The sequence below is a fragment of the Paramisgurnus dabryanus genome, chromosome 3, assembly GCF_030506205.2.
Source record: "Paramisgurnus dabryanus chromosome 3, PD_genome_1.1, whole genome shotgun sequence".
Classification (NCBI taxonomy): Eukaryota; Metazoa; Chordata; class Actinopteri; order Cypriniformes; family Cobitidae; genus Paramisgurnus; species Paramisgurnus dabryanus.
The window spans coordinates 9,479,967-9,496,416 of NC_133339.1; the positions used below are offsets into that span (position 1 = coordinate 9,479,967).

General features: G+C 40.9%; 1 protein-coding gene across 1 annotated transcript in view; it reads left to right on the forward strand.

Annotated features, from left to right (window-relative positions):
• LOC135734289 (CD276 antigen homolog) overlaps positions 1-8,037 on the forward strand; it is a 37,224-nt gene extending 29,187 nt beyond the window's left edge. Inside the window, exons 9-11 of the mRNA XM_065253220.2 lie at positions 2,993-3,106; positions 3,202-3,332; positions 7,952-8,037. Of these exons, the coding sequence (XP_065109292.1) occupies positions 2,993-3,106; positions 3,202-3,239 (152 nt within the window). The 3' untranslated portion in view covers positions 3,240-3,332; positions 7,952-8,037. The remainder of the gene's footprint in view (positions 1-2,992; positions 3,107-3,201; positions 3,333-7,951) is intronic.
• Positions 8,038-16,450: the final 8,413 nt, after the last annotated feature.

Here is a 16,450-nt window from a genome sequence, read left to right on the forward strand (position 1 = left end):
TGCCGGTGCGTCTGCTGTGACAGCATAAACATCTACAGTATGTGTGTGTGACACTGACCTGAGCCCGCTGAGGGTGACGGTCGTCTGGTCTCCTCTGCGGAGAGCGCAGACTCCGATAAGGGTGCTGGTGGTCCGGTCTCCTCAGCGGAGAGCTCGGACTCCTCAGGTCACCCGCTGGCGATAGAGGAGAGGTAGGGTGAGCTGGTGTGTGCCCGCTCACGGCTCTCTCGATCCTCTGGAGACCTGGAGAGGGAAGAGGAATGCACTCTATGTGTGGTTAGTGGGTACCGGCTAAACAGCCGGTGGAACATATGCAAACCAAGGATTTTCCACCCGACCCTCTATCGGGGGAAGGAGCTCCATCTCCTGAAGAGTGATCCTCTGCCAATCCGGGTCGCCCTTCACTGGCCACTTAAACTCCCGATTTTCACGGGAAGCGGCTAAGCGGGCGGGGCGAGCTGCTGACGACCGGTTCCCCTGCGCTGCCGAGATGGGGTCCGAGGAGGGGAACGGAGGTGGTCGCCGCAGGACGCCGACGGCGAGAGGCAGACTGAGGAGCCGGCGTGGTGGACCAAGGGCAGCTCTGTTCCGCCGGGGCATGACCTAGGAGATCGCCTCAGTCTGTGCAGCGGAGCTGTACGACTCCCCTGGCTCGCCGAAGAGGCCGGTCTGTGAGACAGGAGCATTCAAGTTGTTCTCGTCTGCGTCCGTCATGTCAGCCAGACACAGCCAAAGGTGGCGATCTTGAACCACTGAGGTGGACATCGCACGACTGAAGGTCGCGGCCTCCCTGGTAAATCCTTTGTGAGCCTGCAGCAACGTTATTACGTGCAGGGCTGAAGCCGCCTCTCCGGCATGCCTGATGGGCAGCGTCCGTAACCGGACGACTGTCTACAAACACGGGAGGGAAGGGTTGGGTGGTCCCTCCAGGAACGCATCCCGCTCCACTGAAGGGGTCCCCGCCCTCAGCGGCTCCGTTGGTGAGGGAGGTGAGGGGTGAAAGCTGAACGGCCGGACGGCCGCAAATCACGTCAGCTCTTCGTGCCGTCGGGGAAGAAAGGCACAGGAGGAGAGGACCGAGAGGCCCGAGCAGCTCCGAAGTACCAATCATGTGGGCGGGACGGTTCGGGCGGAGAGGGGTTAACCTTTCCAACTCTACCGTCTCCGCCGCTCGCGGGCACGGCCGCCATCTCCGGAACGACTCTGCCTCGGAGGAAAAATGGACACCCCTCTGATGCTGCAGAAGTGACGGGACCAGAAGGAGGTCCAATGGATTCGGCAGACATCGTAGAACACGACTCTGCAGTCTCCACCGGAGCCTCAACCGGCTGAGGATGAGAAGGCCGGTAGGTGGAGGACGCATCCTCCGTCCTACTCAGCGTAGTGACGCGAAGGGCGCCCTGCGAGCGCTTGACAGCCGCACCATGGCGGCGTCAGCACTGCAAAGGCGCGGACAGCGTTCCCGTAGAAACGACAGTCGTCTCCGCAATCCAAGAGGGTTATGCTCTCACAGAGAGAACAGAAACTCTCCACGAACGCAGCCCCGGAGTGCTCGATGCCTGAGCACGAAGACAGCGCTCGTGACCGTCACTGGAACCCTTATACTTCTCGCATCCAAGATCACACGGGCGAAAAGCTATCCTGAAAAGGACGCTGATCCCCGCATATACGAGAGAGTGGCTGCCTTTAACAAGGCACAAAGCTCTCTCGTATCACTCTTTTAGGGAAATTCACTCAGATGCTTAGTTGATGAGCGCACAGGAAGGCAACGCACACACTAAACTCAAAAACAACAAACAGATGTAGAGCCGTGGAATAAGCGAAGCGTCCGCTGTGGTACTGCTAGTACAACCAACTTCAGCAATCAGATCCCAACAGAGTAGAGTAGCTTCTCAGTAGCAGATACTGCAGGCTTTCGAAGCGAATAAAAGCTAATTTCCCTATTTGCACCTGCTGCTTATATACGCACCTGGCGGGGCGGCGCCAGCATTATGCAAATATCTCAATGCCAAGTTCATTGGCGTTTTAGTAGTATTCGAAGCAGATTGGTCTCTCTAAGCGAGTTCCCAATTCGTCGGTCACGACGTGACGTCGTAGTGACCGACTGAAAGGGAACTACATTTTTCATCGTTAGTTCCTGTTAGTTAATGTTAGGTAATGCCAGTATAATTGTTCGTGTTAGTTCATGGTGCATTTTTTTTTTGTTTTAAAAACTTTTGATTTTAATAATGTATTAGTAAAAATGGATTTAATATAAATTAAGATAAATAAATGCTGTAGAAGGATTGTTCATTGCTAGTTCATGTAAGCTAATGTCAGAATCCTGCCAGATCCTTGTTGGTATTTAGATCTAGTTTAGCATGGCAGGGTTCTGACAGTACATATGTTCTATGTGGGAAATGTGTGGTTTTAGTATTGGTTTATTCTGACCACGCATTTCCCGGGGTCTCGTCACTTTTTCCCCGATCCCTTACTTGTGATTATTTTCCAGGTGTATGTAATTTACTTTTTCCCTATTTATTGTCCTTGTGTTTGCTGTTCTGTGCACGTTCGTCTTGTCACATATCTTGTTGGTTGCTGTAAGTAAAGTCAAGTCTTATTCATTGCCTGTTTTATGTTTTGAAAAGTTTATTGTTAGTTTTGTTAAGTTTAGTGTTAGTTTAGCGTCGTGTTTTCCCTCGTCTTGTTTTCCCCCTCGTGGGTTTTGTTTTTCTGTTTTCCCCTGTTTGATAATAAATCCCTTGTTGTTTAACGTCTGCATTTGGGTTTGTGTCTGAGTGTGTATAATTCCTGACAGCTAATGCATTAACTAATATTAACAAATACAACCTTATTGTAAAGTGTTACCAACACATTTGTACTATAATAGTTTTTTTTTAATTTGTGGTTTTCAGAATTACAGTGTGATGTAAAGGATTGTTAAAACAATTAAGTTTTTTTTTTGTGACCTTATTAATTTAAAGTCAGTTTTTTTTCTCTCTCTTTCCTTCAGCACTTTGTGCAAATACTTCGGAGAAACTTCAGAATTTTGCTACATTTGACATGGTCTTGATCTATATCCTCTATTTAATAATCTTTCTGTTCTGCTTAGGTAAAATAATTTACAGTAAGTATATCTGTATTAATATCTTTTCATATATGATCATATATCAATGACATACTAGGTAAATGAATAAATCAATATCAATATTTATTTTACAGTTGGAGTGACCGTGATTGGAAGGAAAAAAAATCATTAATTTATTTATTGGACATTTTTACTGAGGTGACCTTTGAGATTCTGCCTACAATACAATTCATCGTTCTGTTTTATACATTTGCAGCCAAAGGAGGTGAGTTCACATTCACTGATCTGAATACATTTGTAGTTGTAATTAAGAGTGAAGTGTGTGTGAATCAATATTATCATATAAACATTAAATGCTTTTTTATGTGGAGTAATAGCCTAAATAATTGTAGCTGTAGTGAATTTAAACAGTAGAACAGCAGAGGTCTCTGTCTGTCCTGATACGTAACTGATGCAGTAAAATAAAGTTAAAATCAATTCATGTGACCTACAGGTCCAGAGAAACCATATTCCACAGAATTAATGCTTAATCCATTATAATTAATTTAATGAATTTTGTCAATAAAGAACAAATCATATCAGTGATCTCTAAAGTGGGTGCTGCATAATCTCTGCTTATTTCAGTATTTTAATAGCATTTACAAGTAGGCATTTTATCCAAAACAACTTACAAATATGAAGAAAACAGCAAAGTGATTCAATAATATGAGAAACTATATACACAGTTAGTTTGAGCTTACAAAGTTTCAATATTTTTAAAGAGAAAATATGTTATATTACAACTTCTCAATAAGTCATTGCTTTGGTAGCAGGTGTGAGTATTAATGTGTGACAAGTCCATGCAGCTGGATAAGTTTAAACATACGTGTTTTTTATTGTGCATTAAGTAATCCTTAATGATAAATCCCACTTGTTCTTAAGCACCATGCTCGTGCACGTTCATGGTCATGTGCATTCCGAAACGCCTCCAATGAACCGTATATGGTGACAACACCTCCCTTTATAAGTCACGTGGTTGTGCTTTTTCCCTTACCGCAATAATGGCAAAGAGAGGATTTTTACAGACACAGAAATTGAGTTACTGGTGGATGAGGTTAAATCTTAATAACACATCCTATTTGGTTCACTTAGTGCGGGAGGAATGACTAACAAAAGAAAACAAATCTGCATGGGAACATCATGTTACCAGTGCGGTTAATTCCGTTGGGTGTGAGGAGAGAACACTTCCAGAAATAAAAAAGTGGTTTGAAATTATCAGCCAAAAAAAAAAAAACCGCGTCACAGCACACCGACGTAAAATAGGTGCAACTAGAGGAGGACAGACAACGACAGAACTTTCCTTTGACAGTCGCATAACCAGCATCATCGGCGCGATCTTTAAAAACGACTCCCGGCGGAATGGATGATTTGCCAAGTCTTCCAATAATGCAAGATAAGCCACTGTATCAAGCATTTGTCGGAGCCTTCATTTATACAAATCACAAATAGAGCTTTAATTTATACAAATCACAAATAAATCATTAACTTCAACACTGGTTTGCTGTTACCATATTGACATGAATCACTTTTAACACATGCTTTTGTGGATAATAAATGCACACTTCTTTACTCACTGGAGATGATCCTGTGTAGTATCGCTATTCTACCACTAGATTCTGTGCGTAAACATTCTCCGAGGTGTGCATATTTACACACATTTCTACGTATTAAGTGCAATTTGATAATATACACTTCTGTGCATACGCACACTTGATAAATGAGGCCCCAGGTGTTTAAGCAGGCTTTCCTTTCACGAGCAGATGATTAGAAGTAACAGCTTCAAGAACATTGGATAGGTTGTTATTTGGATTGTCAGATTCCACTTCACACAAAATAGTGTGTGAAAAATTACGAAAGTGAATCACTATGTCTAAACTGCACGGTATGTAGAGATTTATGCGCCATTATGCGAGTACACGTGTCCTCGTTTGTAAACAATGCTTTCTCATTCCGAAGCATGCAGTTTGCAGTGCTGTTTGTGTGACGAGTATTTGCGGAGTTTCAGCTGATTTTTGTAACGTGTTTTGAGAGACAGCTAGTGGAGTGTAATACTGGATTATAATTAATCAACTTGAAGTTTATTCATGAAGAGACACTGTAAAACATTTAAACCTCAGGTGGTGTTGTTAACCCGATAAACTAAGTTTATTTATGAAAAGACACTGTAAAACAATTAAACCTTAGGGGGTGTTGTTAACCCAAATTTGACCCGTAGATGAAAGAGGTCTTCCTATATACAACTCTTTGATGTCTTAATCTATTCATCACAAAGGTTTTTGAACTGTTAGCCTTTAGGCTCACATCACTGAGTATCTGCTGAAATGTATAATGTAATGTATACATATTATGTGGTTCTAAGATTGTGTTTTTACCTACATATTCATGTGTAATTGTATTTTAAAGGTCATGGTGCGATGGGTAAAAAGGTCTCATTTCTATAAGTTTAAGATACACTTAACACAGATGCATTTCTTGTAGGTGGGGTTTTGCCAGAGTACTTCTGGCTAGTTTGACCAGGTGTTCTCAAGAATCACTTGCCACAGGTCAAACTGGATTTTGTAGTTTTACGATGTCTTTGTCTCACGCTGTGTATAAAAGGTGGCCTGGCTAGATGTTCTGGGAGCCATTCTGTACTCAGAAGCTCCCACACTCTGTGTGCATTCAAACCTTATGGAGGCATCCTTAACCAGGAGAGCTCCCACACTTTGTGTGCGTATTAAAACATCATGGAAGAAATCTTTAACAAGAATCTTCTTAGACCACTTTGTGTGTCTTTAATTGCCAGGTATGATTTTGACATTGTGCTGATCTTTTTAGTTGTGGACATTTTTGATTGATGAATGATTGATTTAAGTGTAACCTGCCTGGCAAAATAAATTGTTAACATCTGTTCATTTTAAACCTTGTCAAGTCTTTTATTATATTTTACAAATATACCGGAGGGGGGTAGATTAGGAATTACCTTGACTGAAAATATGACTGGAGTTAATTCCCACTTTTGTAGGTTGGAGGTAATAATGACTCAATCTCAATATAGATGGATCCTCATATTTTATAGTGTGTTTGGACAACCCAGTCTCACCCCATGGCGTCAATATTTGACGACACTTGACCATGCGTCAATATGTTGACGCGGAGGGTATACCTTTCGCGTCACTTTTTGACGAACTGGGGACTTCAATACTATCAGGTACGCGAAATTCTCTTTCCTATTTTCTTACCATTTTCTACCATTTTCGCGTCGGTTTAGGGTTAGATTTACATAATGACATCCCTACCCAAACCTATCCCTAACCCCAATGTCAGTTGACAACTGTTTAATTTCGCGTACCTAATAGTATTGAAGTCCCCAGTTCGTCAAAAAGTGACGCGAAAGGTATACCCTCCGCGTCAACATATTGACGCATGGTCAAGTGTCGTCAAATATTGACGCCATGGGTGTGAGACTGTGTTGGTTTGGATAAACCTCTAACTTTAAGTTAAGAAGGAGAAATGCCTCTACACCCAGCTGTATGGAACTGCCTTAAGCACCTCCAGGAATACATTATATTCTCTATTTGAATGTAATTCATTCTAAATAATTAAGAGAACAAAAATATAATAATTATATAAATTGTGATCAGCATCAGAATAACATTGAAAACTAATAAATTGGAGTCAGATTATAATTTAACCACAGAGGTCAAAGAAACAAATTAAATAAATGGAATAATTCTTCTAGAAGCGCTACGGTCGGAAAGAACACGTAATCCCTTCACCACGCCATTGGGTACCTTCCTTGGGCCAATGGGTGGCATCTTACAGCAGACAGAAATGTCTGAATGCACACCATGTTTATTTTCATTATTTGACAAAAACACAAAGATTTCTTGTTATTGTGAATGTACACAAATTAAAGAAGACCCTTCACAGTTTCAAATGATGTATAACACGTAAGTGTATGATTATTAATGATGGAGTATTTTAAGGTAATTCTGCGTTTTTGGACCCCAGGGAGTTAATACAATGTGAAGCATAAATTAAATCAAAATCCACATTTTTGCTGCCCCACTTCCACCGAAGCTGCATTCTGTAAGCATAAGGCTTGCCCACTGTCCGTTTTAAATATTAGGCTCACACTTAATTCTCTGTTGCACTTACTATAAATGCGCATTGCACGTACAGTCATCTTAATAGTTGTATGCGCTGTTATGCTGGCAAGAAGGGGTTGACATATCACTTTGCTGTTTTAATAACAATGTAAAATATTCAGCAATGCCCTTATTAACTTCTAGAAACAACAGCAATGACAATGTTTTTATGCGCCACCTGGTGGATATTCTGTGAAGCGAAACTCATTAAGGGAAAAGGGAAAGTAGCCCCCCGAAAGCACTTGCAGAATGCTGCGAGACGAATTGGTGAATGCCGCGGGAGAAAATGCGTGTTTTAAAGGCCACATCTGTATATGGTGTAACTGTTTACTTTTCTTTCAAATATAATACTTGTAGTGCAGGATAAACCTCTTGCTGTCTGTTGACATGCAATAAATATCAAAAGTTACGTACAAACACCTGTCTGTTCTACTCATTTCAACTTACTAAAACTGCTAAAAAATCTAAATTCTTTGACATATGGCAACTTTTTTTAACAGTAACGCAAATGGTTACTTTCGCTGGTAATGACTTTTATAGAGTAATTCAGTTACTAACTCAGTTACTTTTTGGAACAAGTAGTTAGTAACTATAACTAATTACTTTTTTAAAGTAACATTCCCAACACTGCTCATTATATATACACAAACTGAATATGCTGTGAATGTGTCATTAATATTCAACATTTATAATATTATTTCTCTTTTGTTTTTAGGATTCATCATCATTGTTCTTATTTTACCGATGATGCTAACAGCATCAAATGAAAGAATGTTTTGGAGATGTTATGTCCACTTCAGATGTAAGTTTCTGATGAATTATGTTCAGATTGCTAGTAAGTGCATTAATATGTACTTATGGGTGTAATGCAGTACAGTAATCTGACTATTTGTTCACAGTAATGTAATGTAGTTTTACATCTGAGATTACTGTAACCAGATTACTGATTTACTGTATTTACTGTACAGTCATTTACTCTGTTACTTAGTTAACACAAATCTATCGGAAAATATTGTATGTGTGTGGGTGTCTGTGACAGTTTAAAAAGTGTGCGCTCTTCACAAACTCTTTGCAGTGTAGATGGATTTATTGATTATAAACACACACACACACACACACACATACAGTAAATACCACAGTCAGTCGCACACATAAATGCATGCACACGAACAACACACACACAAAGGGCAAGATAAAAAACATGAGCACTTGAAAGATTTGTTCAAAACACTGTCACCAAAAGCTTTATGACAAAAAAAATGTAAAAATAAAAGTCCTTAATGGAATACGAAATAATAATAATAAATAACAACATTAAAAAATGCAATACCAATTAGAACATCACAGGATTCTAATGTTGCCAAGAATTATATAAAATTGGTTCTAAATACTTGATTCATAAAGATTGGATAATTTGCATCTTACACAACAATTTCAAACTTTCTGCCAAAGTGCAACTGAAGATGCAACAAACAATTTAGTGGGAGAGAAAGATAACATAACACTGCAAAACCAAAACAACATTTCAAAGTTACCCATCAGTCTACCTACAATAAGTATAAAGACACAGTGATTATAAAACAAGAACAATAAGGCTTTCATTCTGGGACAGCAGTAAGGGAGCAAAAGAATACAATCAGGGTTTTTTTCACTTCATCATGACATCTTTGAATCTAGCAGGCAACTTAATGGTCTAAAGCCAGTCCAAAACACTATGCTGGAGTAAAAATTCAGATAGATCCATTTTGGCAACATAATGTTTTTGTCATTAAGGGTTTCACCTTGCTGAGATGTGATGTGAAAAGACAATGCAAGGCAAGTTTTAACAGTTGAAGTTGAACATCCTTTTCAAATGGCTTTTCAATAGGATATGGTGCACCTGATACTGTTTGACCTGACTCAGATGTGAGCAACAGATAAGTTTTGAAGTTATAATGTACAGCTATAGTGGTGTCTTTTCAGCAAACAGTACAACAGACTAGACTGAACAGTTTGCGTCACAATATAAGGTTCTTCCAGTGTGGGGCGAGTTTACATTGAGAAGCAGCATCACACAACCACACTAAATTTCCTAAACTACACTAGTCAACATCTAAAGTTGATCAAAACCTTTCCTAAAAGTTTTTAAACCAATATGCAATACCTGTTCTTGTTTAAGGACAAATTTGATGAATGTTTTTTTTAATCCACTTCAAAAGTTGACTATATAACCTTCTTGTCATATTGGGCTTTCTGTGGGGCATGAGCATGTCCATGATGCTCTTGATGGGACCTGTAAGCAAACTGTAGCAAACCTCTCGACGCGCACTAATTCGTGGGCGGGATGACGTCAGTTTTTTTAACGCTGCTAACAATATCTATACTGTCAACAAACATTAATAATATTAACATTACTGTACATTGTTTTAAAGGTCTACGGGTTTACCATCAGTTTATGTTTTCTGTTTTGAGATACAGATACTCTAGCATCATAAATGTAGTATTTTGTGACAGAAGTCCAGATGACAACATGCAGAATATAAACGTGACTTACATTTGTGTTGATATAACGATCGCAAATCGAATCCAGTCTGTTTCAGATATGTGAATAACTCATGAAAACCGCTTACTAGAATACATCCAATGACCATTTTTGTCCACAAATGCGTATAATCCATGAAATATAGATATATAGTCTGTTGTTTACATCAAATTTCGCATGAACATCTTGTAATAGAATATAATATACAATCTGAGGGCTATTTGCATCGTAACACTGTATATGAGATTATACTTAGGTTCTAGTAAACACAAAAACCCGCGTTCAAACTTTGTTTTTAAAAGTAGGTAGGAGTATAATATATAATATCCAAACAGCGCTGTCAAAAATCATTTGACTCGCTTGTTCCTCCAATGACTTCATGGAAAATAATGATAGACAGAACGTGTAGCCAATAAGAAAATGAATCCAATGATCTTTGTGTGACGTTTTATTTCCTGGTGTGGAAACTGCATTTTAATGCTAACATAAGGATAAATAATAATAAAAACGAACGTGTATGCAAGACTTTTTGGGGCTGACTGGCACTTAGAAAAGGCACAAAAAGAAATAGGCCCATTTATGGGCATATTGACCTAAAATTGCATTTCTAGGTTTCACACACATATTTATCATTAAGTTTTTTAAAGTGCCCGTATTATGAAAAACTCACTTTATCTGGGTTTTGGGGTGTTATTTTGTGTCTCTGATGCTCCCACACGCATACAAACTTGGAAAAAAATCCATCCATGCTGTTTTGAGTGAGATACAGGTTTCTGAATGTCCTCTGCCTTGAGTCTCAGATTGCGGGAGTTCAAACTCAGCTCCGTTGTGACGTAACAAAAAGTTTCGTCACATTCAGTTTGAATTTTCCCGCCCACCACCCCGCACTCGCAGGTCTCCACCCACCAGGTAGCTAGAGAGCATAGAGCAGTCATTTGAATGAGACCCTCTGTGCTGTTATCATGTCTCACGGAAATAACAGCGCTATTTGGATATTATGGATTATTCTCCCGCCTACTTTTAAAAACAACGTTTTAACGCGTGATTATTGGAACCCGGAGTAATCTTATATACAGTGTGTTACGACGCAAACAGTCCTCAGATTGTAGGCGATAAGACCTTCATGCGAAATCTGAGGTAAACAACAGACTATGTATCTATATTTCACGGATTATAAGCATTTGTGGACAAAAATGGTAATTGGATGTATTTTATTGGACTTTCATGGATCATTCACACATCTGAAACAGACTGGATTCGATTCGCGATCTTTGTATATCAACAAAAAAACGGTAAGAAGTCACGTTATATTTTGCATGTTGTCATCTTCTGTCACAAAATACTACATTTATGATGCTAGAGCTAAAAGCTTTTTGCCAAACTAACCGAGACCGTACGCCCCGGCTTTTCTGATGAGGCGAGCCTCTAATAACTTTAAGGTCCGCATAGATATATAAGTTACACGGTCCGGACCTCCTGCTAGCTTCTAGCAATTAGCACGCGGTCCACAAGCAGTATACATCCCCCGCCGGGTCTTAATTTCTGTAATTTGCGAAAATAATGCGTTTGAAAATGTTTTATAATGGGAATATGTTAGCATTGTCCAGGGAAAACGAGTTTATTGTTGTGACTGCTAACGTAACATCACAATTTACTCTGGAATCATTGTGTGTCATGAGTTTCTTCTCCTGTAGTGTACTTATTAGTGATACTTTTCTGCATGATTTGTCTGTTGGCAACATAAACCGTTAATAATAATAATATATAAAATAATAACACAGTATGGTCTGTACTGCTCACGATACCACTGAGCATGCGCACGGGCACATGACGTTAGTAGTGGGGCGTGATCAAAGGAGCAGCAGCTCATAAATATGTAAGACTAGCTCAAAACGGCACAATCTAAACTGCCCTGAAAAAGAGGCTACTAGAGATGGGTAACAATCTTTTCCTACAAGCTTTTTCGAGCAAACAACTTTTGAAACATGCTTTATGGAACTCATACACCGATATAACTTGTGGAAAAGCAGTCATAAGATGGGCACTTTAATAATAAAAAAGATGTTATGCAAACATTTTTTTATTCCAATGTACTTCAGCCTCTCAAACATTATTGATTTTTAACTTAAAATAATTTTAAAACCTGGAAAATGAAGCTCAAAGTGTCTTCTTTCGAATGATACCATAGTTATGTGTATATTAAAAATGATTTAGTAAAAATAACCATTTTAGTGAAAGTAAGTCTTTTCATGGTTTGGGCTAGAGTGGGGGTGCTTTTCAAGAGGTTAAAGGCAGTTTTCCATTCATCCCCCTGCCGAATGCGTACCAAATGATAGCTGTTACGTAAATCAAGTTTTGTAAAAAATCGAGAGTCCCTGAAACCTCTCGAAAGCTGAAGACATCAACGGAAAAGGATAGGTATTCAGGGCTCGCAAAATTTCAAAATCTCTGGTAGCCCTTCGGGCAGGAACTCTTTAATTTTTGGTAACCCAAAATTAATTAAGTAGCCCGAATAAAAAAATACAATGTTTAATGTAGAATATTGATAAATCCTGGATTTCCATGTAAGCCAACTATTCCTGCCCATTCCCAGCTAACAATCTTTGGTTACCAAAACGTTCCCCTAACGTTAGTTTTTGGTTTCTAGAACCAAGGTTAGCCAGGTCCAAGGTTTTTGGTTAGCCATGAATGTTTTCTTAAAAAAAAAAACATTCCCCTAACGTTATTTTTAGGTTAGTTTAACCTTCCCCTAACGCTAGAATAATTGAATTGTTCTATTCCTGAAATATTATATGAAAGTATTATAACAGAGATTGTTTTTAATAAAAAAAATACCTCAACACATCACACATTGTATTTAGATAAAATGGTATTTTATGAAATATATAAACAACCAGTGACTTTAACACAATATATAAGATTATAACAGATTAATAAACATTTAATTCCATTTGGTTAACAGATTATACAGTTTATACAGTTTATTTTCGCTTTAGGTAAACATATCTTACCACTGCTGTTTAATCACCTATGCTTCTAACATCATATTCTCTTCATATAGCCTAGACGTGTCAAATTGATCGTAAATCGGTTAAATATATTTTCCTTCTCACATATTTAAGTTACTAATTGAAAAAAAAGAAACGCTAAAACAATGTTAGTCTCTAAGGTAAAAACGAAATGTAATTTTTTTTTAAATTACTTGAGTTCAAGCTTTTTTGCTGAGCACAAGAGCAAGCAGGTGCTCGTGAAGGGTGAAGCCGGGAGAAGCGCGTGCAGAGGATCCCGTGCATATCAGACGTGCACAATAAAGAAATAATGGGTTTAATTATGCTTTCATTTCCTGACAGTTTCACTTGTTACGTGAGGATAATGACTGACAACACTGCAAAAAATGACTTTCTTACTTAGTATTTTTGTCTTGTTTTAAGTAGAAATATCTAAAAATTCTTAAAAAAAGAAGCTTTTTTTACTTAATTCAAGTAAAATTTTCTCACCCCATTGGCAGATAATTTTTGCTTGTTTTAAGCACAAATTCACTTAAATTGTATATTTTTTGTCTAAAAACTAGTATTATTTTCTTAGGTCATTTTTCTCATCAAGAAAATACATCTTGACTTAAGAATTTTTAGATATTTGTCACAGGTTGGAGAAGCGGACCGCCCCTGTCGCGGGTGCAAGTAAGTATAAAAATATAATTTTATTTAAGTTATTTAAAAGTAAGGTATGGGGATGGGAAGGGGGAAGATTAAAACTAAGGCCTCTGTTCTGCCCTCCAGGTGGGCCGTGACACAAAGAGAGGGGAAGGGACAACGGGGACAAGTGTCCGGGGTCCAGGACACTGTGGGGGTGTGCGGGTAAGGCTCCTCCGCCTTGTTTTGTTGATCCCGTGGCGCCCTCCTTTTCTCCTGGAGGCAGAAAGAAAAGCAGAACAGTTCAATGTTTTCGCGCCCAGGGGAGCACAAATACCTGGCGCCTTCGAATAAGGTGGAGGTGAGTAACTCGAGCTCTCTATCCTTCCGTAGACGCACAGAGGTTCACTTCACAGGCGCTGGGACGTCCTCTCGTCACTCCAGGGCCACACACACAGGTAGTTCTCTCCAGGTAAGTATCATACGTTTTCCCTTTCTCTCGGCGTGTACCACCACTGTAACACAAAGGGTTCATTTAAACACTGGGGCTCACACTGGGCTCTGGTGACCACACATATAGGTATCTCGCGGTAACAGGCTCTGGTTCTCTCTCTCCTGCTATAGACTTGTAGCTGTAACACAGGGGGTTAATCTCAGACACTGGGGCTCACACTAATCACTGGTGACCACACACATTAAGTATCTCACGGTGGCAGGCTCTGGTTCTCTCTCTCTTGCTGTAGGCTTATAGCTGTAACACAGGGGGTTAATTTCAGACACTGGGGCTCTCACTAGGTCAGCGCCGGTAACTCTTTACCACTGAAACAGGGGTAGTTAACTTTAGTCACGTTATCTCTTTGGTTTCCTCAGATAGTAGTAACGTTCTGGACATTCAACGAATAATTGCAATAATGGCCCCGATTCGGGAATGGTGGACTTACGGTGGTTGTACTTCAGTCAATCGGTAGGTATTCTCCAACCTTTAAGATGGCGAAGCGTTGTGGCATGACCTTCCAAAACGCCTCTGATCCTGTCAGCGGGGGAACTCCAACACTGTCACGCCGAGCCGAACGCTGCCCTCTCCTCTCGTTCACTTCGACTCCCGAGAACTGGACAGGGGCGCACCTTTGTAGAGGCTCCGTGACAGGTGATATCGATCTATGCCACCCTAGATACAGCAGTGCAACATACACACAGCGTACTCCTTAAATGGTTACTTTACTCACAGTAGTCTGGGCTCCCAATATCCTTCACCACCGTCCCACCGAATCGGCCACGTCCAAGGGATGACAGAGTCAGCACTCCGCTTGAAACTCCAACACAAGAGTCACACACACAGCATATTCAGTAAGTAGAAAGCCAGCCTCAACGGCCTCTCGTTGTCTCACGACCAGTTCAGCAAAGGGGGCTACTGACGACACCACACAGCATCACACTGCAATAATTTAAAGTGCATTCTCACAACAAAGCCTCAGACTCACCCACAGCACTCTTCACTCTTCTACGTGAATCAATAGAGTCGCAGCCCCAACTTCATTCAACTGTCTTCGGGCCGATGGGAAAGTGATGTTGCAGGCTAGCGGTATAAACGTCGCTGCTGTGGCCCTTTAATCCTCTCGAAATCGTTTCGCCCCGGTTCGTCCACCGCTTTGCTCCGTGGTGGGGCCGTAGTCTCACACACTGAAGCTCACAAATGCACGTTGAACAAGTATTCCACAATATCACACTGAATCAAATACTGAGTACTCACAATGTTGACGATTGCTTTCCTTTGTTTACTTCCGTAGGTCAAATACTTTCCTCTTCGCCCTGATGTAAATCCACATCTGCCGTTTCCCTCAATACACTCACGGTGAGTCGGCTCCTAGCAACAGCACACACACATCAATGACGTACACAAAGCAACTCGTTTCTCAAAGAGCCTTCAATGCATCATATACTCAGCCTGTGTCTCTCTCTTCTTCTTGTCCTTAGTTCCAGTAAACTGTAGAATCCTTACGTTACCAGCATGACTCAGCCCAAATCTTCACTCGATGACACCAGAGTGGTCCAACAACGAGATCCCATCCGCTACCAACACACAGCGAACTCCTGCGCTGAATGGACTGCACAACAGAGCAACAACAGCAACGAAACAATGGTCAACGGAACAACCACTTGTGTTTGAAGCTCCTTGATATAACGCTTTCCACTCCTTCCTTTAGGCTCACTCGGCCGGACTCTTTCCGCTCTCTTCAGCGATCCCCGGATCAACGGCGCCTTCTAGAGGAGGGGGCATTTAATCCGCCCTTGGCGGAGCGGGACTTGTCCCGCAAATCAAACTGTTTCTTTGTGTCTCTACAGACCTATTTATCTTGCCCATCTTCATCACCTCTCCCAATCATGAGCTGCCACGTTAAATTGCTGCACCTGTTGCTTGTAAACCCCTAATGTGTGTTGTCAGGGAGACCAGGAAGTAGAGATGTCTTGAAAATTGGGTCCGGGCGGAAACCATCTTCAGGCGGAACCAATCTCCACCGCATTTGGTTCCGCCCTATAAAAGTCACCCTGTGACATAAGCACAGGTAAGAATTACACAGGTGACTGGGACTTTAACTTTTCCTCCTCAGGTTCGTGGCTTTAACCCACGCTCCTCTAGCCTCAACGTGCTGTGATCTCCTCACGACTCCTCTGACCTCGAAGTGGCTTCTGTCAACACAAGCACAGGACAACACTGCAAGCTTTAAGTGTAAACACGCACAATGAAGACAAGGACTCACCCACGACACTCCACACACTTTAAGTGAACTAAGGACTGAGCTAAAACTCGACCCGGGCTCGTCGTGTGGTTGGTTGGGCGTTGTTCTCGGTGGAGGGGGGAAAGTGCCTAGAGGATGGACACCGGACCTCCTGTGTTTACTCCTAATCGTACTTCTCGGCTCACCCACGCTTCTCTCCACAGTGGGGCCGCAAATCTGCGTGCTAGACTCACAACACACGTCAGGTAATATACCCTCTTCAATACCACATAGTACAGTGGATCATATTACTCACGTGAAAGGCCAACACTTCGGAAGGCTGG